General features: G+C 37.9%; 1 protein-coding gene across 4 annotated transcripts in view; it reads left to right on the top strand.

Moving 5' to 3' along the window:
• The window catches only part of rab3gap1 (RAB3 GTPase activating protein subunit 1), a 34,943-nt gene extending 12,313 nt beyond the window's left edge, over positions 1-22,630 (top strand). For 3 of the 4 annotated variants that reach the window (XM_067511311.1, XM_067511309.1, XM_067511312.1), the window contains 15 exons: positions 295-368; positions 1,412-1,504; positions 1,772-1,944; positions 8,506-8,613; positions 8,978-9,150; positions 11,302-11,356; positions 13,965-14,324; positions 14,689-14,826; positions 15,155-15,382; positions 15,535-15,631; positions 16,861-16,964; positions 18,601-18,716; positions 19,301-19,403; positions 20,301-20,324; positions 21,508-22,630. In XM_067511311.1, the coding sequence (XP_067367412.1) occupies positions 295-368; positions 1,412-1,504; positions 1,772-1,944; positions 8,506-8,613; positions 8,978-9,150; positions 11,302-11,356; positions 13,965-14,324; positions 14,689-14,826; positions 15,155-15,382; positions 15,535-15,631; positions 16,861-16,964; positions 18,601-18,716; positions 19,301-19,403; positions 20,301-20,324; positions 21,508-21,741 (2,080 nt within the window). In that variant the 3' untranslated portion in view covers positions 21,742-22,630. The remainder of the gene's footprint in view (positions 1-294; positions 369-1,411; positions 1,505-1,771; positions 1,945-8,505; positions 8,614-8,977; positions 9,151-11,301; positions 11,357-13,964; positions 14,325-14,688; positions 14,827-15,154; positions 15,383-15,534; positions 15,632-16,860; positions 16,965-18,600; positions 18,717-19,300; positions 19,404-20,300; positions 20,325-21,507) is intronic. The other variant, XM_067511310.1, reaches the window with a different exon arrangement.
• The last annotated feature ends 3,553 nt before the right edge of the window (positions 22,631-26,183 follow it).

The raw sequence follows: 26,183 nt of genomic DNA, 5'->3' as shown, positions 1-26,183 counted from the left end.
AAGTCCTATAAGAGCTGTGACTCAAGATATACACTAACTTACTAGTTTGAGTGTCAGTTGGTCTATCGCTGATTCCTCTGGTCTATATGTTAACTTGTGGTGTTGGATGAAACACTGAACACCAGCTAGCTACCGTTTTATGTGTGTCTTTTATGCGGTATGCTTAAGAAAGGCATCTGTCAATTGCCTATAATATATTTAGTCAAGGGGCCATAATTATTACAAAAAAGGAGTCTTACAAATTACTTCTGTTTAACCACGTGTTTTTTTTTGTGTTTGTGTGTGATCTGGCAGTGACCTTGACCCTCTTCAAGCTCCTTACTGGTCAGTCAGAGTCAGGACAGCTGAAAACCCTCAGTGTTTACTTGGTAAGATAAATCTGTTTACTTTTACAACAAAATGTCAGCATCTAATAAATCTGGGAAATAAAAAGCACAGGGTAATTTATTGAAAAAAGTCCAACGATATGCCATACCCTGTGGTGTTTCAATATATTGAAATATTCCAAACTGAAATGGTGAACTTTACCTTTTAGTTAAATTTAGTTTTAAAAAACATGTTTTAACATAGAACTAGTCATAAAACAGATGTTAGCACTTATTCACCATTAGTCACCAAAGAAAGGAAATCCTAAGAGTGTAATAGTAAAAAATAGAACTTTAATTTTTAACGTGTAATATTGTCTTAGCTTTACAAAAACTAAGCACAACATGAGACTAAGTGACTTGTAAAATTTTTCTTAAGATAAAAGACTAAAGCGAAATTTGCCTTTCACACTGTTAAAAGCAATCAGCAAAGTAATACAAACAGGTAAACCAAATATGTACAAACAACAATGCAGTCTAGTGAGATTTTAAAATAACTTGTTCTGACTGCATTTGGCCCAAATGACCTCTTGTATATCATTTTACTAGTTGGAGATGTTCTGCACTGTTGTCCTGACCCCACTGGAGTAATTCAAATTAAGGATACAGGACATACTCAGTGGAGTGTTAGATAATTTAATTGTATTAGTTGTTCATCTGTAATTTTTTTGCCTTTTCTCACAGTACATTTGCTTTCACTTGCAATGCCTTTGCGCTAACTGGCAAACCTAACGGCGTCAACTTGCAGAGCATATGTTTCTTTTTGGTCCTGGCCTATATTATGATAAACTCTTGTATTATGCAGTAGACTGGCACTGATTGCGGGTAAAGAGCAACAGGATTTATTCTCATTAGCCATGTTCACTTGCAGCATAAATGGGATATGATCAGTGGTGTGATCTTACCGTAAGCATATTGCATCACTTCCTGCAATCAGATGTGGATTATTAACCATCAGTTCTCTCTCATCTATAAACATTAGTAAATGACTTGATAAACAACTATGAAACTCATTTATTTGTCTTACTTGTTTTTTTTCCATGCAGGTGACTTTTTGACAGAGTTCTTTAAGCTCTGCTGTAGGAAGGAGTCTACCGAAGAGATTCTTGGAAGAGGATTGACTGAAGATGAAAGCAAGGGTCAGGTTAAAGGCAGCACTCTGAGAAGTATTTTATTGTCTCTCACTGTAAAGTTGATAAGTATACCACAGTCTAAAATATAGAGCCAAGTACGTTTTTCCTGGTGTTTGCAAAATGTTTGCATAAACCCTCCCATTACCCATCTCTACAGCTGTAAATGCTGATATTCCCTCAGAAATACATGATGCAAATACATAATACATAGAATACAGTATAATAGTAAATGGCTTAGTGCAATTGAAATTAACTGTTTTTTTTCCTCTACAGAAAATAATGACATCACCTCTGCTTTATCCAAATTGACCGAGCCAGCAGCAACAGTGCCAATCTCCAAACTGTCAGTCTCTAATATGGTGCACAGTGCCCGAAAGCATATTCGGCGCCATCGACGCATTGACGAGTCACCACTCAACACAGACGTACTCAATTCTGTCCTTCTAGTAAGAGTTTTTCATACTGTTTATATGTATATTGTTTTTATTTTAAATAGGTTATGATAAAATAAAGATTTGAGAAAAAACATAAGATAGCATGTACAGAAGACATTATTGGATAGTAGTCAGATAAATAGACAGTAGACATTTCTGACTCTATACATGGGCAGTATAGAGGCATAGAGTTACGTGCTAAGACTTGTGTAAAAAATATAAAAAAGAAGCAGCACAGGCAGAGAATTAATTTGACGCCATCATAGTGGGGCTATGGAGACATAGTCTGTTTTATTAGAAGGAACTGGGATTTACTGATGAGTCCAAAGCAGTCAGGAAGAAACTGTATTTGTCGCGTTTGTCAAGTTTTTCAAACAGTGACTGTCTCCGAGGGGGAGGGGTCAGCCATAATCTTCCCCATGTGCTTCATGGCAATGGAGTCATGCAGGACCTATTTGATCACACCCTCTCTATAGAGAAAGTGATACACTGCAGTCTACTCCTGTCCTTGAAGTGGAGGCAGTGTACATAATGGAGCAGGTCAGAATGGATTTAATGATGGCAGTGTTCCCTATTATTAACTTTGGCGAATTGAACTTCTGTGGCTGCCAGAAAGTACAACCTCTGCTGCGTCTTCTTTGTTAGGGAACTGATGTTCTACTCCTATTGGAGACCTGAGTGATTGTAGTGCACAGGAAGTGGAAGTACTCACCAGTGTCCGTTGGGAAACCACACAGGGGGTGCATGTGGTGGTGCTTGCTTCTTTCTGAAATCCATAACTGTCTTTGTTTTTTTTAGTGCATTGAGCTCTAAATTATATTTCGTGCACCAGTTCACCACGTGTTAAACTTCCTATCTGTATATTGACTCATCACCCTTGCATATGAGCCCAGTGAAAGTGGTGTTGGCCACAAATTTTGGGAGCTTGAAAGACTAATGACTTTAGGTGCAGCTCTTAGTTTTTGCGAACAAAGGCTCGCAACTTTGTGGCAATCATGCAAGAAATCTCAGTCACTCATACTAAAATAATTCTCACCATTTGAAACTATAGGTACTGATTTGTATTTGTAAAAATTAATCTGTATTTGTAAAAATGCACGATTAAACAGATGTTCAATTCAATTCAACTCAATTCAATTCAACTTTATTTATATAGCGCCAATTCACAACAAAGTCATCTCAGGGCACTTTACAGAATAAAGTCAAGATTATAAAGATATATAAAGAGAACCCAACAATTCCCCCTGGAGCAAGCCATAGGCAACAGTGGAGAGGAAAAACTTCCTTTAACGGAAGAAACCTCCAGGAAAGGAGCTCAGTGCATTGGGGGGTGGGTCCCCCAGCAGTCTAAGCCTATGGCAGCATAACTATAACTAACTATATGCTTTATTAAAAAGGAAGGTTTTAAGCCTAGACTTAAAAGTAGAGAGGGTGTCTGCTTCCCGAATCTGAACTGGGAGCTGGTTCCACAAGAGAGGAGCTTGATAGCTAAAGGCTCTACCTCCCATTCTACTTTTGGAAATTCTGGGAACCACAAGTAGGCCTGCATTCTGAGAGCGAAGTGGTCTACTGGGATGATATGGTGCTATGAGGTCTTCTAAATATGATGGAGCCTGACCATTCAGAGCTTTATATGTAAGAAGCAGGGTTTTAAATTCTATTCTACATTTAATGGGAAGCCAATGGAGAGAAGCTAGTGAAGGTGAAATATGATCTCTCTTGCTAGTTCCAGTCAGCACTCTTGCTGCAGCATTTTTGATTAATTGCAGGCTCTTTAGGGAGTTACTGGGGCATCCTGAAAGTAGGGAATTACAGTAGTCCAACCTAGAGGTAACAAATGCATGGACCAGTTTTTCGGCATCACTTTGAGACAGGATGCTCCTAATTTTGGCAATGTTCCGTAGGTGGAAGAAGGCTGTTCTAGAGATTTGTTTTATATGTGAGTTAAAGGATAGATCCTGATCAAAAATAACTCCAAGGTTCCTTGCAGTAGTACTGGAGGCCAGTCTTATGCCATCTAGTGTAACAATATGGTTGGACATCATATCTCTGAGATTTTTGGGCCCAAATACTATGACTTCAAGTATGACTTCAGTATTTGTAAAAATGCACGATTAAACAGATGTGAATTATGTAACCATATAATTTATATTAACTGCAGAAGGATGTTCAGCCTAATGAAAATAATGATCAACAACTGAAGTCATTTCTTGGTGATAGACATCGGACTTATCAGTGATGTTAGTCAGATTACATCACTTTCTCTTTCTAATCACTGGTTTTTGTCACGAGACAGTTATTGCAGATATATTTCATTATTTTATGAGCTTTAATTGGTTGATCAATCATGAGTGAAAACAAAAGGCCTCTTCACATATTGAAGTTATTATATTTATTTGCTCAGTTTGTTAACCCTTTAGTTTAGTAGCTAGGAAGTTACTGTCAGCCTAACTAAAGCAACAGTATGACACTGAATGCAAAAAACAGCAGTATGTAAAATGACTTTAGATAAATACTCATATCTACTTACATTGTCCTTGGTAATAAGCTTGTGTAATACACTTTTCCTACGTGAAGTTAGGATAGGAACATTGACTTAGGTTCATCTGTAATGGCTTTTTTCCTAACCCTGGTCTTACTGCAATTACTTTATTCAGTTTCCAATTAATTAAATGAAAAAAAAAAAAGATTAACTAATTACTACTAAATTTGTGTAGCATTTTACAACAACTTTCTTCCTTTGTGAAAACAGTGTTTTTATCTTTAGGATTGCGGGGGATATGGATGTGTTCGACTTCGTGTGATTCTGTGAAATACAAAGAGTTATAAGAACTGAGCCCTGGGGCAATAAAGTGTTTCCAACAGAATTATTTGAGACTGTGATGGCTGGACCTCTAGAGGGGTAATGGGGCATGGTTCCAATAAGAACATTTTGTACATTTTAAAGTTAATTAAAAATAAATGCGTCATTCAGGTAGACTTTCAGAGGAAAATGAAGAGGCTAGATTCATGACAAACTGTGTGATCTTTTAATAGTAATTTAAAATTTCTATATAATTACATTAGTTTCCATACAGTAGAAACTTAAGGAGCAGTTATCTATCCAATCTGAATCAAGCACTGAATCTGTTCATTCAATTAGTCTATTTTATGTTGAACCAAACAGGCTCTGTATAAATAAACTATACTAAATGGCAAATGAAGATCAGCTGTTAAATGTTTATATTTACACATTCTTCTTTTCCTTTCGGCTGTTCCCTTTCAGGGGTCACCACAGCGAATCATGTGCCTCCATCTAACCCTGTCCTCTGCATCCTCTTCACTCACACCAACTAACTTCATGTCCTCTCTCACTACATCCATAAATCTCCTCTTTGGTCGTCCTCTAGACCTCCTGCCTGGCAGCTCCAACCTCAGCATCCTTCTACCGATATATTCACAATGTCTTCTCTGAACGTTTCCAAACCACCTCAATCTGGCCTCTCTAACTTTATCTCCAAAACATCTAACATGAGCTGTCCCTCTGATGTACTCATTCCTGATCCTGTCCATCCTCGTCAATCCCAAAGAGAACCTCAACATCTTAAGCTCTGCTACCTCCAGCTCTGCCTCCTGTCTTTTCTTCAGTGCCACTGTCTCTAAGCCGAACAACATCGCTGGTCTAACCACCGTCTTGAACACCTTTCCTTTCATTCTCGCTGATACTCTTTTATCACACAACACACCTGACACTTTTCTCCACCCGTTCCAACCTGCCTGCACTCGCCTCTTCACCTCTTTTCCACACTCACCGTTGCTCTGAACAGTTGACCCTAAGTACTTAAAGTCCTGCACCTTCTTCACCTCTGCTCCCTGTAACCTCACTGTTCCCCCTGGGTCCCTCTCATGGACACACATGTATTCTGTCTTGCTGCGGCTAAGCTTCATTCCTCTGTTTTCCAGAGCAGACCTCCACCTCTCTAGATTTTCCTCCACCTGCTCCCTGCTCTCACTACAAATCACAATGTCATCTGCAAACATCATAGTCCATGGAGATTCCTGTCTAACCTCATCTGTCAGTCTGTCCATCACCACAGCAAACAAGAAGGGGCTCAGAGCTGATCTTTGATGCAGACCCACCTCCACCTTGAACTCCTCTGTCACACCTACAGCACACCTCACCGCTGTCTTACAGCTCTCATACATGTCCTGCACCACTCTAACATACTTCTCTGCCACTCCAGACGTCCTCATACAATACCACAGCTCCTCTCTCAGCACTCTGTCATACGCTTTTTCTAAATCTACGAAGACACAATACAACTCCCTATGACCCTCTCTGTACTTCTCCATCAGCATCCTCAAAGCAAATACTGCATCTGTTGTACTCTTTCTAGGAAACCATATTGCTGCTCACAAATGCTCACCTCTGCCCTTAGCCTAGCTTCCACTACTCTTTCCCACAACTTCATTTTGTGGCTCATCAGCTTTATTCCTCTGTAGTTGCCACAGCTCTGCACATCTCCCTTGTTCTTAAAAATTGGTACCAGTACACTTGTCCTCCAGTCCTCTGGCATCCTCTGACTCTCCAAGATCTTGTTAAACAAACTAGTCAGAAACTCTACTGCCACCTCTCCTAGACACTTCCATAGCTCCACAGGTATGTCATCAGGACCAACTGCTTTTCTGCTCTTCATCCTCTTCAACGCCCTCCTTACTTCACTCTTACTAATCTTTGCTACTTCCTGCTCCACACCAGTCACCTCTTCTACTCTTAGTTCCCTTTCATTTTCCTCGTTCATCAACTCTTCAAAGTACTCCTTCCATCTTTCCATCACACTCCTGGCACCTGTCAATACATTTCCATCCTTATCTTTAATCACCCTAACCTGCTGCACATCCTTCCCATCTCTATCTCTTTGTCTGGCCAACCTGTACAAATCCACCTCTCCGTCTTTAGTGTCCAACCTAGCATGCAAGTCCTCATATGCTCTTTGTTTGGCCTTTGCCACCTCTACCTTCACCTTACGCTGTATCTCCCTGTACTCCTGTCTACCCTCTTCAGTCCTCTTAGTGTCCCACTTCTTCTTAGCTAACCTCTTTCTCTGTATACACTCCTGAACTTCCTCGTTCCACCACCAAGTCTCCTTGTCCGCTTTCTTCTTTCCAGATGACACACCGAGTACCCTCGTACCTGTCTCCCTGATCAAATTAGCTGTAGTAGTCCAGTCATCTGGAAGCACCTCCAAACCACCCAGAGTCTGTCTCAGCTCCTCCCTGAAAACTACACAACATTCTTCCTTTTTCAACTTCCACCACTTCGTCCTCTGCTCTGCCTTAGTCCTTTTCATCTTCCTCACCACCAGCATCATTTTACACACCACCATCCTGTGTTGTCTGGCTACACTCTCCCCTACCAATACTTTACAGTCACTGATCTCTTTCAGATTACAGCGTCGACACAAGATGTCGTCCACCTGAGTGCTTCTACCTCCGCTCTTGTACGTCACCCTATGTTCCTGCCTCTTCTGAAAGAAAGTGTTTACTACAGCCATTTCCATCCTCTTTGCAAAGTCAACCACCATCTGACCTTCTGCATTCCTGTCCTGAACACCAAACCTGCCCATAACAGTCTCATCACCTCTGTTCCCTTCACCTACATGCCCATTGAAATCTGCACCAATGACCACTCTCTCACCTCTGGGGATGCTCTGCATCACTTCATCTAACTCACTCCAGAACTTCTCCTTCTCTTCTAACTCACATCCTACCTGTAGGGCATAACCACTCACAACATTGAACATCACCCCTTCAACTTCCAGCTTCAGACTCATCAACCTGTCTGATACTCTTTTCACCTCTACAACATTCCTCACAAAATCCTCTTTCAGTATAACTCCTACTCCATTTCTCTTCCTATCTGACCCATGGTAGAACAACTTGAACCCTGCTCCTAAGCTTCTAGCCTTGCTACCTTTCCACCTGGTCTCCTGGACACACAGTATGTCCACCTTCCTTCTCTGCATCATGACGATCAACTCCCTAGCCTTCCCTGTCATAGTACCAACATTCAAAGTCCCTACTGTCAGTCCTACATTCTTAGCTTTCCTCTTCTCTCTCTGCCTACGAACACACCTTCCTCCTCTTCTTCTTACACATTACCACCTACTAATTGACTTGGGCACATTTTATTTCACTCGTTTCAAATACTGAAAATCCTGACTTGATATGAACAACTTTCAGCTGATATGAGATCAGACACTATTTGCGACTACAGAAACAGTAATGTTAGTAAACTTTATTTACCTTGTTTCCCTGGAATGACCTGGTATCATGAGACATTAACATATGAAAATTGTTATTTCTGTAATGACTTGAACATATGTAGTCTCAGAAACCAACTTTTGAATCAATGAAGTTATCATGTTTTATTCTAAAAGTCAGTTTAGCAAAGAGACTCTGTTAGAAATTGGTAGACCAATGTTCAACAAGCATTATGGGCGAGAAATATGGGCAGTGTTGTGGGTTTTTTTTTTTTATGCATATTTGAATCGTGCATTTTTAAATAATTGTTTGTTTGTTTTTATGTCCCAGTATCTATTCCCAGATGCTGCTGTGGAGAAGACACCGGAGAATAGACAGAACAAAACTGGGCAGGTGAAATCCTCTGGGATAGCCGAGCAAGATAAAAACTCTGATTATGTATGTTTACCCTTTCCATACTTTTACAGTGTGATTTTATTACAATAGTATTTCTATTACATATAAGTTTGGCTATTATGTTTAACATGCTATATACTTATAAATTTTGTTTCTGATCTATGATAACTCTTTCTCTGTACAGAGTGCTGCATAATATGATACTAACCCACAGAGTCACTTTGATTTCCCATTTTAAATGGGCTGGCTGACTTGATTACAGATTCAGTGATTCAAGTTACAGAAATGAGTGACCTTTACTTTGCTTTACTCTGATATACCAAAGCAAAAAAAAATGCTGGTAAAATGAGACATTTGGTTTAATTGGTTTGATTTGTTCATCCTTGGTTTCTTTTCCTGTGTCTAGAACCTTTTCCTCCAGCTGAAGTCCGCACCCATTGACAGTCTGACGTACCGGCTGGCACTGTGTGTCTGCCTAGTAAATTACAACTATGGTGGGTTGCGGGCTGTTGCCCACCTTTGGCAGGAGTTTGTTCTAGAGTTGCGCTACCGCTGGGAAAACAACTTTCTCATCTGTGGGTGAGTACACCAGACGTTTGGCCTGTTTTTAGACTAATGTCCATGTCTACTCAGAAGGAATTGTTGTCCTGTTTGGGAGCATCTGATGGGAGAGACGCTCCATTTCTGTAATCAGTCCCGCTGTCCACGCAACCTTGCATGTTGGCCTGTGTAACAGTTACACAACATATTTGCACAAAGTGTTTTGTTTTGTGTGAGGGTTTGTTTGGTGCATTTTCCTGTGTTAACACACATAACCAGAGTGACTATTTCTTGGGCTCTAAGGACTCAGAAGTGGTTGAATTTACACTACTCTGGAGTTCATGTGATATGAGACTGGTTCGCTGATAACTGTTATGAGCTAGCCTAGGGGAATCTTGTTCAAAAGAGTGAATGAAATGCAGAAAGAAAGGGAATTAAGAGAACTAACTACACATACACAAAACATTCCAATAATTATGTTTTATCAACATAATATTTAATGTAAATTCAGCTAGTACAAATGTTCCTTTATCTTCAGAAGTAACCAAATGGTCAAGGAGTAAATAAACCGAAAGTTATACTTAAATAATGAGAGTTGCATCAGTGTAAAAGTTTGCATCCCCTTTATGAAATATGTCATCCTTTTGCCTTTTATAACCTCCTCCAACTTCCTTCAAACCTCTGAGCAGCGTTTGTTCTGTATCTTTTCAGGTGTAATTTTACCCCATTATTCTTCCCCTTCATGGCATAATTCTTCCAGGTTGCTTGGATGTCTGCCATGTAAAGTGTTCAGGTTTTAAGTGATATTTAGTCTGGAGACATTCACATTCACCTTATTCTTTCCAAAATGAAAATGGTTTGATTATATGCTCTTTAGCACACTCCAAGTGTGCTGTCTTGTGCCTAGAAGTAAGCAATGGCATCCTGCATTCTTTTTCTTCCAAAAATTCATTCTTGTGTATTCTCTGTTTGACTGTGGAGATGTGAAATTTTAAGCACTTTGCCCATCTGTTTATTTTGGATTCTCCTAAAGCGCTCGAGCAAGCTTTCTAGAGACTCTTTCAGTCACTTTTCTTAGTTTCACGGAAGAGTATTAGAGTATCTATGTTTTTTCCACTTCTGGAATATGGCCTTTACATTTGGTACTGGTTTTCCTAAACACAAATATTTTTTGCATTTGTCTTCAGCTTTATAAAGGCTTAAACATTTTCATTTTGAGATCTTCTGAAAGCTGTTTATTGGATCCTATTGTTTTTGCTGCTCTCAGCAAAGTGCTTGAGGTAATTACTTAGAGGTTTTATCAAGGGGATGCAAACCTTAGCACTGATGTAACTACATGTTTTTATACACTCTTTCGCCATTTTTCTCACTTCTTACTATCAACACACAGCTGTAATGGTTGAAAAAAAAACATTGTTTGGCTTTCTTTGCCATTTTGGTTTAAGTGAATTCAAGCTTTTTCACTTAACTGTACGTACAAGATTATTTTCAACATGCCAGAGGACAAAATGGATCAAAGTGCTGGCAGGTGGATTGAATGCAATGGGGAAAAAAGAAAAAAGTCGACTCTTTAAATTGTGTCTATTTCACAGAACCACACATACACCCATGTATATATAGAAAGGTAGTAATTGTTATTTGAAATTTTTAATGTTTTTGTAGAATCTCTGGAAAATGTTTTTTTTTTGTCCTCTGGATTATAAATGATATTTTTAGGGAACAGATCTCTAAATCTATATATAATGTTTTTTTGTTGTTTTGTTTTATGCATTTTGCTAGAATGTTTTGTGATCTTGGGCTTTTCTCATGGTAGTCCTTTTTTAGATATACATTCGTTTTTTCTAATTCGCCCAGCAATATTTCATTTATTTGAGTTATGGAAACTCTAATATGCAGAAATACTGCTTCGTCATTTGATTTTTACAGGTTTCATAGCCAACACAGCTAAATACCTTTTGTTTTTTTTCAGAAGCAGATCATTTTTGTCATATTAAGATTACACATTCTATCACCTATAGTCTTTAAATACAAATGCATACAAATCTACAAGTGTAATACATCAATGATTTGAATAATTTGCAAGGAAATTATTTTTGAAGGGGACTCTAATCGAAGCAGTTTTTCAGCTTATTATGCCGTTATGTTCACTAATATCCATCTAATTCTCTTCATATGCTTTATAATGTGCAGACTGGCTGGTGGACCTCCTGATCTTCGCTGCTGTCTTTTACATCAGAAGCTTCAGGTACCCATTTATATAAAATACACACATGTCTGCATGAGACTCACAAAGACAAGATTTCGAAATTCACAAGACAAATCTATTCCCTTCTTAGAGTTTGATCTGTGGCACAATTTTCATAATTTTGACTTTGCATGCCACCACTAAAAAATTGAAATGAAACCACGAAGATTTGCTTTCAGGCAGTGTTTCCCCTAGTTGATACAAGCATAGCTCAGTGAGATTGAGAGCAGCGCTAAAGTGACATAGTGAGTGAATGAAGATGGTGTTAGTGAGAACAAATATGTAAATCAGAGATGTCTTTTAATAACTTTTTTGATCATTATCTAAAACACAAACAAACATGGTCACACCACCACACAACCCTGCAGGAAACACTTTGAATGAACAAAACTAAAGTGCATATTTCTCTTGCCCGCTCCTCCATGGCCCTTTTTGCTCTGCAGGTGTGTGCACATGTTAGCTGAAAGTGGATGTATGTGATGTTTTCAAAGCAGAGCAGTCACATTAGGTCTGACAATATGATTTTGTGCTGTTAAACTAAGTTCACTTATAAGTGAAAATAAATTATATTGATGGGATGTTTAGGTTTGAATCTGATCTATCAGGCTACACATGGTAAGTTCCAGTTTGTTGGCCTCATACGTTAAATTTGAAAGTATTAAATAGAAAATTGTTAAAATTCTGTTTTTTTTAAGCAATATTTGTTACAATGGCATGGTTAAACTTTGCATTTAATAACTGGCAGGAATATTTTGTTGTACATGCCATCAGCACGAACTGCCTGTTAGAAGAGGAACATCCCAGAGGGCTTTAATTGAGGCCCCCAATGAGACCTACAGTAGAAATTATTTGTGTACAATAAATACATCATATTATATTCACTTTGTTTTTCTTCACCCTTAAATGGAATTTACAAACCAAAAGTGCTGCTTGAGAAATAAATACCCGAAATTTTTTTGTTTGTGTGCACAAAACCTTTATTATCCTCTTCACCTTGCCTGATAAATTTTCTAGGCAAACACTGTTTCAGGTGTTACAATAAAAATATAACATCAAATGCTAAGTTGATACATTTTAGTGCAGTACCAAGCATGATTGGAGCAAGTGAATAAAACGTAGTCGAAAAATAAAAAGTGTGTCTACATATCTGTCGGGGGGTGATTATAGTCACTGTCCTCTCTTGTAGAAGAAAACCTCACTTCTCAGAAGTAGGGAGGTAGTGAATTTTGTAGTATTTTTTTTTCTAAATGATGCCTACCTGAAGGAATTATTAATTAACCCAACAGGAGGTTTATTTTAAAAGTGGCTTTGGACATTTCTTGTTGTTGACCTCAATATGAATGCCAAAAAAACAAACACAAAAACCATTAGTTTGGAAGCGCTTGGAAAAACTGAAATAAATCATTCTAGAAGGAAATGGAAATTGAACTAATATGGGTTGCTAACAACAAAAACAAAAGTAAAATGAATGTCTCACTCAAGATGGCCGCTGTTCAGTGTTGTGCCCACTCTCCTACTGAAAACTGCATGGATGTTTTGGGGGCGACTGTGGCGCAGGAAGGTAGAGCGGTTGTCCACCAATCTCACAATTGTTGGTTCAATCCCCGGCCACATGTCGAATCCGGTCACATGTCGAAGTGTCCTTGAGCAAGACACTGAACCGCAACTTAGTTGCTCCCGGTGAGTGTTGGCCAGCTGCATAGCAGCTCCCCCATCGGTGTATGAATGTGTGTGTGATTGTGAGTGTGAATGGGTAAATAAGAAGCAGTGTAAAGCGCTTTGAGTGCCAATAGGTAGAAAAGCGCTATATAAGTGCAGAACATTTACATTTACATGTGTGCATGTCTTAAAAGTCTGTCACTGCTACAACTTACAACCTAACCTCAACAATCCCCATGCAGCCACTAAAATTTAAAAAAGGAATGAACGCACTACCACTACTAACATTTACAATTAGTCTTCAGCATAAACAATAAACTGTTGTCTGTGCTGCAGACGTCTGCTGTTGTCCAAACACTATTAAAATCACTTTGGCTAGACACACTCCCCCAATGGGTGACATGTTTTTAACATAGACAGTCAACCAACCTTTGTGAGTAGCTGTGGTTATTGAACACAGTTTGAACTCTGCCATGCAAAGAAACAACCATATTAATCAAATCAAAACTTTATTCATATTTCACCTGTTATAGATTAATTCAATTCAAATGGCTTTGCAGGTAATTGAAAAGTCGATGCAAGTCGTAAAACAAGGGGTCAGTAAAAGATGGTAAAAACAGTGATGATAATGACCACAAACCAAAATGTATTAATAAAAAAATATATAATAATAATAATAATAATAATAAAAGAAGTTGACAACAAGGCTCACCAAACAAGGGCAATAAAATTATAACTACATATAGACTATAAGGCACTGAGACTAAATGATGGGAATCAAAATTAAGCCTAGTTTATGCACAGTTTTTTTAGCACTACAGTCATTCCTTTTTACTCTCTTGGTAATGGATCATAAATGTCTTTGTGACAATAAGCCGTAACTTTAAGAGAGATGTTTAGAACATTTATAAGAATTCCATGTCTAAAATGGGCTTATGTTCCTTCATAGATGCTGAACTGCTGCATCGAGAGAAAGAAGACAAGAGACGAAGCTCACAAGGTGCTGGAAGGAAGCAAAGACAGAGAGCCTAGATTGGCCAGTGGTTCTGGACAAACCTCCTGCCCCAGTACAGAGACTGCAGTTGTAACAACTTCAAAAAGAGAGGTGTCTCCAGGGAAATCCTGGGACTCTTGGAGTGACAGTGAGGAGGAATTCTTTGAGTGCCTTAGTGACCAGGGAGAGACTGAGGCTTCTCATATTGATGAAGAAAATCGCGGAAGTAAAAGCAAGGCAGAGGGCAGGCTGCACCCCTTAAGGAAGCTGACTCTGCTAAACTCTGCTGAGCCACTCTACGTTCCTGTCACACAGGTCAGGATGACTCTGGTTCATTCACACACTTTTTCATTAAGTATTTAGTATACACAAATATGTATTTTTACAGATGTATACATTGCACTGTAGCACAAGTCATTTCTGAATTTTACAGTATATACTGAAAAATCTGTAGGGATTTATTGTTACTGCACAATCATGATATTATCCAAATATGACAAAAACATATGGTTATTAATCTAAGAAATAGTATGTTTTTAAAAAGAATTTTTGATAGAAGTTGACAACAACTATGAATTGAGCACAATTTGACATAAATTGTTGAGTAAAAAGATTAATCTAAAAGAAACAATTGATATTTAATTAAACATCCTGACAAGTGTGTTTGTTTGATGTTTAGGAACCTGCTCCCATCACAGAAGACTTGTTAGAGGAGCAGTCAGAAGTACTGGCAAAACTGGGCACATCAGCTGAAGGTTCCCATCTCCGTGCTCGGATGCAGAGTGCCTGTCTACTCTCTGACATGGAGTCCTTTAAGGTGAGGTCCTCAGTTCTTTGAGGATAAAATTGAGGCTAATCAGATAAACGTGCAAAAAATGACCAGAAATAATTCATGTTTATACTCCAAATTTGATGCGTATTGCCTATTACATACATATTTTAAAACTGAGACAAGTCTGTCAATTTCAGTAATAATACTACTTTGAAAACAATCCTAAATCTGAGCGCTAATTGTAAAGTTTATGAATAAATTCTGTTATAGAGGGTAGAGGGGGCAGATTTGAAACCTAAAACGGCACAGGAATACATGCACATGTTGATCATGTAGGGACATTTATGGTCATGTGTTTTCTGTCTCTCCACAGGCAGCCAACCCAGGCTGTGTTCTGGAAGACTTTGTGCGCTGGTACTCTCCTAGAGATTATGTAGAGGAAGACAATGTTGACGAAAAAGGCAATACAACTGTAAAAGGCAAGCTTAGTGCCAGGATGATGATCCCAGGAAACATGTGGGTGGAGGCTTGGGAGACAGCCAGGGTTAAACCTGCGCGCCGACAGAAAAGACTTTTTGATGACACAAAAGAGGCAGAAAAGGTAATCTGTGTTACGGCTGGACATTACACCTACCACGCAACCTGACAGGACAAAATGTATCTATGTGCAGTAAAGGCTTTCCTGTGGAGACAGAGCAAACAGATGGTAGATTAATGTGAGAAAAGTTAACCTGGTTTTGTGACCTTTTTTAGGTTCTGCACTATTTGGCAGTGCAGAAACCTGCAGACCTGACCCGCCATCTCCTGCCCTGCATACTTCATGCTGCACTTCTGAAGTTAAAGGAGGAAGGTTCGTCACAAAGATTTTTCATTAAAAAAGTAAAACATGTGGACTGTCAGTAATAACAAAACACAATATTATCAAGACCAAGACATAATAGGAAGTACAAGATTACAAAGAAACCATTGTTACCATTTTGGGATGTCTAAATAGAACCTTGAACACGATCCCCATATCAAAACTTGTACATCTTCTTCTCCATAGTTCAGTCAAATCTGAGCACCAGTCATTTCTGAATTTTAAAGTATATACTGAACAATCTATAGTGATTTATTATTAGTGCACAATAATGATGTCTTCCAAATATGACATGAATTGGAAGAAAAAGAAAACGTATGGAGCCTTATGGTAAGTTTCAGCTCATTGTTTGACTGTCCATTTTGGAACTACCATATTTTGGTTCAATGTCTGAAGAAGAAAAAAGTTCAGGTTTTCCAAAGAAGCTCTCAACATGTATTTGTGAATGCTTTGTTTATTTCAGATGAGTGGCAGAGCCTCCTCAGGAAAACCTAGTTCATGAAGCAGATATATTCTCATATTTTATCAACTGAGCAGGGCAGTGGAGATTGTTTAGATTTCTGATATCTGCTGGTTCTTCATACACACAGAACAATCAGAATCAGCAGATACAACAACTTCTATCCTTGTCAAGTCTCAGGCAGGACAAAGTGACAATTTAGTGAGTTGAGGATCGTTTGAATTCTATAAATTGTAATGCTGCTTATTAATATAATGTTTTTGCCATTTGGGAATATTGATTCACAGTCAAAGCAGCAAAAACCAAAACATGAGGTTTTTAGCAACAGTAAACAGTGTAGTTTACTGTGTCAACCTGCAGCTTCACCTTATTAAACAGTGCTGGGAATAGTTTTGACTGAAAAGCTGCAGATGTATTACTGTCTAACATTACATAGGTTCATAAGCCAACATCACAAATACCACAACAAACATTAAACAGGTGCATGTCCTTGGCTGTTCGCCATTTTGTATTAGTGTCCAAATTTTCAGTGTCTAAAATAATCCAGACGTAATATGAAATATGAAGTGTATAAAATGAAATCTAGTATGTCAAAAAGTAAACCTATACACCTGTATTTCTTTACATTTTGTAAGCTACATATGTCAAATAAAAATATACTATCTTCAAATGTTCAAGAGCTTTAAAATACTGTTAGTGTTTCTTTGTTGAATCCCCCACTTATTAATACTCTGTCTCCTCTTTATCCCTTCCCTAACAGAGTCGATAGAAGATATTCCCTTGGTCAAAAAGAATATTCAGCAAGCTATATCTCAAGCCAGCAAGCTGCTTCATCCTTTCAAACAGGACAACAAGAAGTTAGAGGTCAGTGACAGTTTGGAAAAAGATGTGGTGAAATGGTTTGACAGAGATTTGACAGGCCTCTCATTTTGTGTTGATTTTCTCATGTTTCAGATCAGATCAGATCAGATCAGGACGTGTTGATTTCCAAGTCTTCTTATTAAATAATAGTATCTTTAAAAGCAGGCAAATTTAAGACTTTTACCGCAAAAAGTATTTATTGTGGATGAAGATCCAAAATGCAGTCAAATATTCATTGAGGCTGGTTCCAAAAAGTAGACCTAGCAAGCCTGAGGTGGACACAGCCTTTGATACATTTTTCTGGGCTCATATCATTATATGAGACAGTTGGTTGTACTGGAATTTGTCTTAGTAGCACTAAAGTACTTTTTCTGCATCTTTTATTATATGAATAGTCTAAAGGAAAAAGTAATGGAACTGTTTCCAATACCTGATTTTCTATATAAATTGGTCGTGCAATGTGATCTGATTTTCACCAAATCCACAAATATTAAAAAATATAATATTAAAGCTGACAAAACATAGTCATGATCTTTTACGTCTTTATTAAACACACCAATTAACAACAATCACAAATTTTTCACATTAGTGTGAAGGCGGGAAATCTGAATTAATGCACTGCAATTGAAAGCGATTGTGCCAGTATTGACAAAACACATCATCACTTAGTTCTGTTTCATAGTTATTATGATGAAACTGCAATAGCTGTTTTCAGGCTGTTAGCTTAGTGCTGGTTTTCTCAGTATTACACAGATGTTTTGGCCATTAGTTAGATATATCTATATCTATCTATATAGATATATCATAGATATATCTTTTGCAAATACCAAGTTTTACCTGGGTAATTAATTTATTTATTAATTTTATGATTGAAGTAATAAACCTATTTTTAATTAAATATTACCTCTCATTGCCTTACTTACTATGTAGTACCCCGCAAATCCCCAATTAGTGCTACAGTATTTGTTCAATAAGATTTTGAACAAATATTTCATTACTTTTTTTTTTGTTTGTTTTTTTTTGGGGGGGGGGCACAATTTAGTATTTTATTCCCCCATGGGAATATAAATTGGACTGTCTGACTGATTGGCACTGAAATTAGCCCTCAACGTTCAATCATTTATTTCTTTTTATTTATGTTTATTCAGCATACTTAAAGGACGCCTTCACTGATACTGATCTTGCTTTTTTTGGATCTAGTTTAAGTTGTACATTGAAATAAATGCCATTAAACTCAGACTACCCTATATTAATATATTGGACGATCCTTCGGTTTAGATTATGTCGTCTCGTTGCTTGTAACATGAGTATTGTAATCATGGTCAACCTGCTTTTCCATATCTCCTCCTGATGACATAATCTGAACTCCTAATCATGAAAAATTCCTCCAGGTGATGTCAACTGTAAGTCTTTCAGCTAGAAGCGGAGAAATGTTTTATTAAAGGGAAGTCAGTCATTTACATCCTAAACTAAAGGCATAGAAAGCAAGTTGTCCTTTGAGTACAATGTACAAAGAAGAAAATCTTAGCACAAATATAACCGTATTTGTTCAAATGATGGGGGAAATAAACAGATACTCAATTCTAAGTTCCTCCATTATCTGTAATGGTGATATATGATATCCTTTTTCTGTCTGTAGGATTTTATTAACCAGTTGATCACCATGGAGACAGCCATCACCCAAGCTCGCTCTCTCAAGGCCAAGTTTGCCATTAGTGAGAGTGAGAAAGGAGAGGATCCAGATGAATTGAGGAAGTAAGTTACCAATACTATTATTGGAGCAGCATTTCAGCTGTGAATAAAAGACATATTCTGGCCTATTTCACACATGTGCTGTAATTCTGAATTTCTCTGGACTTTACTCTGAGTTGGTTAATTATTAAAACCCAACCTCCAGAGATGATCCAGATTTTACTCTGTGATCCCCCTTGTGCAAAATCCAGATAATGTGGATATTATGGGCATGATATTGTCTGTGGAGCAAGCTGCTCTCTGCTGAAATGTCAGGAGGATGCTAATCCCTCACTCAAGGAGAGTTTTTCCCTTAAGAGAACTTCTCACTTGAACAATCTCGCACTGTGTGTTACATGTGTGAAACACAAATCAGCTTCGGACATTGTCAGGGGATATGTGAAAGAGGCTTCTCTCCAAAGTACCACTGTGCTCCATGTACTGTATGTATATGACATAGATCGGTGAACCATGTACTGGTTCACCGATCTATCTCCTAGGAGTAATGGTGACAATGGAAGCTGTATCAGTCTAATGCAGACAGAACTTCATAATCACTTACCTAGTTCCACTGGACATTTTACTAACTGCATTAGTGATGTGTTCAGGTTTGTGACCTCCCTGCTGGAAGACCCAGAGGTGGAGGTGATTGGAGCTGGCCATGGTCCAATTGGCAGCATCATCTACAAACTTTTTGTCAATGCTCAAAGGGTAAGTAGTCCTATTCATTCTCACCATCTTCTCCTCTTTATTCTCGTCTAAGTGCCATGTAAAAACATGGCCTTAACTGACCAGGTTTCAGTGGGCTTTCTCAGGAAAGGTGATTTCTCAAGTGTCATGGGAACGCTAGTTTTTGAAATCGTGTTAAGGGATTAGGGAAACTTGGTTTCCTTAGTTAGACTTCTGTTGGAGAATGGCGATTTCATGTTTTCTGATATTTTTTTATTTCCTGCTGCTGTATGTATACGCAGATTTCCAGTAACCAGGTTTCTTAAGGGAGCTGATTTCTCTTAGTACTTAAGTACATGTAAATGTAGTCACTGACAGCTATCAGGAGTGATAATGATATTAATATTGTGGCCTGGTTTATCTTACCAAATCCCAGTGAGATGTTGGTCTCTAAGAACATTAAAGCTGGTCTTGAGTGGTATTTATGTTTACCAGCACTTACTTGCTGTGCATTACAGTAAGTAAGCTGACATTTGGTTGTGTATCACTGAAGCAGAGAAAATTTAGAATGCTTTGGCTTCGAGAACAAATGTGTAAATTTTTGCCAGTCTCCTTTTTGAATCTAGTTCTTACAAATTACTCATTGTCAACATATTATTTCAGTTTAAAAAGAAGCTAAAGAAGTTTGGGACTAAAGCCTGGTAAAATGTCTATTTTAATATGGGTTGCCATGTGCCAGCAATCATCGATACAGAAAATAATTTGAAATTTATAGTTTATATCGTGCAGCTGTGCTGCTGCTTATTGTAAAACTGTCAACTTCAGATATACACTTCAGACCCTTTTGTCACAAAAGTCTGTGCTTTTTCCTATGCGTTGTACATTTTTGCCATTCTACTATGTTCTTGTGTTGCTTCTCCCACTGCTACTTGTGTCAAGCTGACTGACTTCACCAATGATGAGGTAACTACAAGCAATCCTTTTTTCCCTCCCAACTATCTTTATACCCCAATCCCTGTATAGTTAATGACCAACACTCCTAAAATTACATAAAAATATATGGCTTTATATTATATTTATATGTAGTCTTCTGTTTCGGCTTTGTGTAAAAGCAGTATAGCCAAAAGTGATGACAAATGGTACTGCAACACCTGCTGGTATGCAGTGCCATCCTCTAGCAAATGTAGGGAAAGTGGCATTAAGCTCGTCAGACATTTTTATAATGTTGCGCTATTATTAAACATAAAATACTGATTGTTCACAAGTTAAATCTCAAGTCTTTTGAGGAAGTGTCTCAGGTCAAGTCACAAGTCGTCGTGAGCACAACATTAGTTTAACTATAGTCTAAGTCTCAGGATTCGAGTCTGCATCTCTGGAGGAGATTAGTTGCTAAATTGCAAAATTTTCTTTTGTGTCAAAGGTTGAAAGTGTGAAAGGACATTATGTCCCAGCAGAACACCATCACACAGTAATTCCTGCTAACAGGTGGCTAATGCTATGGGTTCTTTGGAGACATGGGATTACTGTTTTCTTTTAATGTGAAGGCCGCACACAAGCAAAAATGATTATTTTGCTATATAAGCCAGCGCTCCCTGGGGCCACTACTATTTGATATATTTTCATTTTTTTAAATCACAATTTTAAAAATGAATGATTTTAGCTGTGCTAATGTGAGACAGTTACAATTGTCACAGCGTACGGACCAAGCATGTGGGAATCAAACAATCATCATCGTTATTGCAATGATAAAAATGCATGAAATTCACATTTTGCAGTTTCTGCATCTATATCAGTAATACCTAACTGAATTTGCTTTCATAAAGTAGTTTATACCATTAGATAACTAAAACTCTGAGCTTCCCAACCAGATACAGTTTGAGTATCACTTCAGGACTTATTTTAAATGGATTGAAAATAATCAAAAATAAAAGCAAACCAAAAAAGCCTGAGGATTGTCACCTTACAAGAATGATCTTGCCACTTCTGCCTCTGCAAAACTGTTGATGAGCTTTAAATGCAGTTTCTGAAATTATTTTAATTATTCAGTTTGACTGGTGCATTAAACAGCAGTATTTTGAATTTATTAAAGGTATCTGCACTTTTACTTGCTTGTTAATACAATTTCATATTTTTTCTCAACTTTCAGGCTGCCCTTCTGGGACCACTGAATGAAGACTCGGGACATGACAAGAAACCAGCTGGAGGAAGCAACAAAGTGGTTGATTTTCCTTCACCAGCAGGCCGAGAGATTATGTTGCGTACATGTGTCCCGAGGCCAGCACCTTACTCCAAAGCTCTGCCTCAGCGTTTGTTCTGTGTGCTAATGAGGGAGGAGTTCAGGCTGGCAGGCGCCTTTTCTACGGACACTTCCTTCTTCTAAAATTAAACATGTATTTCATCTGAAACCATTTTACCTTTGCTGGTGATGACTTACACCTTTAGGCCAGAACTAGAAGACAAATTAAGAACACATTACAGACACATACAAATATTCAACTTGCTGGTCATCTGTTAGTGAAACAGTTGGCAAACAAAAATGTCAAAACTAGTTGACACTTTATTTAGGCATGTTCTGTTGCATGAGGATTATGATTGGAATAAAAGAAAGGAAGAGTTCACTTTGTCAACTACATTTGACCCTTATTCCATTGTTGTGCTTAATAAAAACCTAGAATTTCACTGTACATGGTTTGTTGTAGTTAAAGAGGACTAGCCTGTTTGCATTTATAAGATATTTATAGTGATGTGATATGAGTGGATATTTAAATTCGAGGTGCTAGAAGGGACGAAGATCAGTAAACCACAACTGTTGCCCCATAAAGTACATTCCATCAAATGTTGTGCTGCTCCTGTTTTGGTTTAAAAAAAAACTTAATTTGACCTTCAAAGACTATTCTACTTTCTCAAAGTGAAATCAAATTAAAATATCTTCTGTAATATCCTGTATATGTAGTATCCTGTATGTTTCCCTTGTTCAGGTGTTCCTTATGAAAGTATTTAATTTTCCCACTGAAATGTATATAAATAGAGAAAAAAACCCAGTTCTATTTGCCTTTGTGCTGTAGGGTAACTAATCTCACATGTTGATGAGCAGATGCCATTTTGGCCCAAGTATAGGGGTAAGGTGCTGCTAATTCCTGAGTGTGTTGGATTTAAATAAGGTTTCATAAAATGTAAGTGTAATCTAACATTAGTGTGTTCAGTGCCTTTGTGTCAACCTTTTTCCTAAAACACTTCTAAATCCTAATCCTAATAAATGAACAAGCTGAGGGACTGATTTTTATTATAATTCTGAAACAGGTAGCTCATTTTATAAAGCAGGGCTTCTCAGTCCTGGTCCTTATGGACCCTTGCTCTGCTTGTTTCCCAAGCCACCCTGCTCTACCCACTGCTGATTACCTGGATAAGGTGTGTTCAGTCGGTCAGAAGCTGGAACATATCGATACCCACAACACACACTCACTCCAACCTCCTTCCAGCTTCTGATTGACTAAGAACGCCTGATGCTGGTAATCAGCAGTGGCTATTTGGAAAGCAGGAGTAGGGGTCATTCAGGACCTGATTGAGAACCACTGGTATACAGAGATCAAAGGTGTCCACGTCTTTTGAGTAAACAAAAAAACAAAAACCTGAAGTGCTGTAGTTTTTTTATTCTAAAGGGACGCAGAGGAAACAGGAAGGTGATGCAGCCTTTACCACAAAGAGAGCTGTGCCTCTTACCTCATTTTGTTTTATTCTCATTTACAACTCCTCAAGGAGTTCCACATGTACAGTACATACAGAGAATTGAAACTGTGTTACTCTCAGACCCATGGTGCATACAGATAACACTAACAGTAGAGCCTAAAAAAATAGATCGAATATACAATATAAAATACAACTACACAAGTAGTCTAATCTCAACACAGGTGAGTTGAAAACTGAGAACTGACAAAGAAGTTCTAGCAAATGTTTTAAAAGCAGAAGATTACTCACTAAGGTTTTTTTTTTCAGCTTTAGTTTGACAGACTGCAGGCTCTAATCTATATAGTTATCAAATTGCACACACTTCAGCCAATCAACCCGAAACAACTGGGCCATAGGTTGATTATACTGACGTCATACTGCCTCTTTCAATAGCTGACGTCGTTTCCATGGCGACAGCAACATAACCAAAATGTAGCGTTTTTTTTAAAATGCCACAGTCGCCCTTTTTGTCCTATAGTTTCAATGTTAAATTCACGACAATTGTTCACCCCCTAAAACTTGATCTGTTTCTGAAATATCACACTAAAAGTCATGTTTTTCCACCAGTCTTATCACGCTCATGAAATGTAATCGCCTGTAATTATTTACATTTACATTTAGTCATTTAGCAGACGCTTTTATCCAAAGCGACTTACAAGTGAGGTTCAAGGCAGCAAAAATCTAAGTCAAGGAGAAAACATCAAAGCAAAGTTCTATCAGAAAAGTGTTCACAGTTCACGAGATGCAAGTGCGAGAAAGAACAGAAAGGATTTTTTTTAAGAGATTTAAGTGCATAGGAAGATGCGGAAGAGTTCTGTTTTCAGAAGTTTTTTGAATATTGGGAGAGAGTCTGCTGAGCGTGCAGAGTTTGGTAGATCGTTCCACCATTGTGGGATCATTGCGCTAAAAAGTTTTGCTTAATTAATTATATCTTTTCTCAAAACAAGCTGCTGTTTATAAGTGTATTAATATTTATTATTGAATATTTAATTTTAATTGAATTTCAGTTTAATTAGTCCAGACTATTGAATCAACTGTGAAATATGTCGTTCATTTTGTTATTTTAAATCTGTCCACCTTTATTAGTAAAAATCTATAAATTTTTGTGAATTTTTATCTGTAAAAAACCAAAACAAACCTACATCAGCCTACTCCTTTAGTTCTCCTTTAGTTCGTTTTGCAGGCCTGCATCAGAAAAGAAAACTGATATTAGCCCATGGATCACAACATTTAGTTAAAGAAATTTAACCACACTTTGACAATTCTGCAGCCTCACTGCGTATGATACTAGATACAGTTGCCCCTCTGAAAAAGAAGGCAGTGAATCAGAGGAGCCAACCTCCATGGTACAGTTCACAAATGCACAGCTCAAAGCAGGCGTCACGAAAGTTAGAGAGGAAGTGGCGTTCCACTAATTTAGAAGAATCCAGGTTAGCCTGGAAAAAATGTTTAAAAATGTACAAAAAAGCTCTCCGTGATGCCAGAACAGCATATTATTCCGCACTAATAGAGGAAAACAAGCACAACCCCCGGTTTCTGTTCAGCACTGTAGCCAGGCTGACTAAGAGCCATAGTTCTGTTGAGCCTAGTATACCCTTAACTTTGAGCAGCAATGACTTTATGACTTTCTTTACTAATAAAATTGTAGCCATTAGGGAAAAGATTCACCAGATCCTCCCTACAAATATTACAGATAGATCTTCATGAACAACAGCTCTAGAATCCTCAATAAGGCCCCAATCCATCTTAGACTGCTTTTCACCCATAGATCTCACTGAGCTAAGTTCAACTATCGCCTCCTCAAAACTAACAACATGTCTTTTAGACCCTGTTCCAACCAAATTGCTTAAAGATGTTCTACCTTTAATAGACAAATTCATATTAGACTTGAATAACCTATCTTTAGATACTGGCTATGTACCAAAGGCCTATAAAGTTGCTGTAATCAAATCATTACTTAAAAAACCTTGTCTTGATCCAGGTGATTTAGCCAACTATAGACCAATATCAAATCTCCCGTTTATTTCTAAAATCCTTGAAAAAGTAGTTGCAAAACAATTATGTGATCACCTTTACAGGAATAATTTGTATGAAGACTTTCAGTCAGAATTTAGAGCTCATCACAGTACAGAAACAGCACTGGTAAAAGTCTCCAATGATCTTCTCTTGGCTTCAGGTAATGGACTTGTGTCAGTACTCGTCTTACTAGACCTTAGTGCCGCATTTGACACCATTGACCACAACATTTTATTACAGAGACTAGAACATGGATTTGGGATTAAATGAACCACATTACATTGGTTTAAATCTTATCTGTCAGACAGATTCCAACTTGTTCATGTTAATGATGACTCTTCTTTATGCACGAAATTTAGCTATGGGGTTCCACAGGGCTCTGTGTTAGGACCAATACTTTTCAATCTGTATATGTCACCTTTAGGCAAAATTATTAGGAAACATTCCATAATCTTACTGGATGTCCTGGATGTCCTACAATTTCCTACTTCTAAATTCAGACAAAACTGAAATCATCCTCTTTGGGCCTAAAAACATGAGAAATATGCTGTCTAACAATATAGTTACTTTAGATGACATAACTTTGGCCTCCAGTACTGCGGTGAGGAACCTTGGAGTTATTTTTGACCAGGATTTGGCGTTTACGTCACATATAAGACAAATCTCTAGAACAGCCTTCTTCCACCTACGGAACATTGCTAAAATTAGAAGCATCCTGTCTCAAAGTGATGCCGAAAAACTGGTCCATGCATTTGTTACTTCTAGGTTGGACTACTGTAATTCCCTACTTGTGGGGTGTCCTAATAACTCTCTAAAAAGCCTTCAATTAATCCAAAACGCTGCAGCAAGAGTGCTGACTGGATTAGGAAAGAGAGATCATATTTCTCCTTCACTAGCTTCTCTTCATTGGCTTCCCATAAAATCTAGAATAGAGTTCAAAACCCTCCTCCTTACATACAAAGCTCCATGGTCAGCTCCATCATATTTAAAAGATCTCATAGTTCTGTATCGCCCGATTAGACCACTTCGATCCCAGAATACAGGCCTACTTGTGGTTCCCAGAGTTTGCAAAAGTAGAAT

This window comes from Channa argus, chromosome 7 (genome assembly GCF_033026475.1).
Source record: "Channa argus isolate prfri chromosome 7, Channa argus male v1.0, whole genome shotgun sequence".
Lineage (NCBI taxonomy): Eukaryota > Metazoa > Chordata > Actinopteri > Anabantiformes > Channidae > Channa > Channa argus.
The sequence above is the reverse complement of the archived record's forward strand: the minus strand, read 5'-3'. Positions and strand labels throughout refer to the sequence as shown.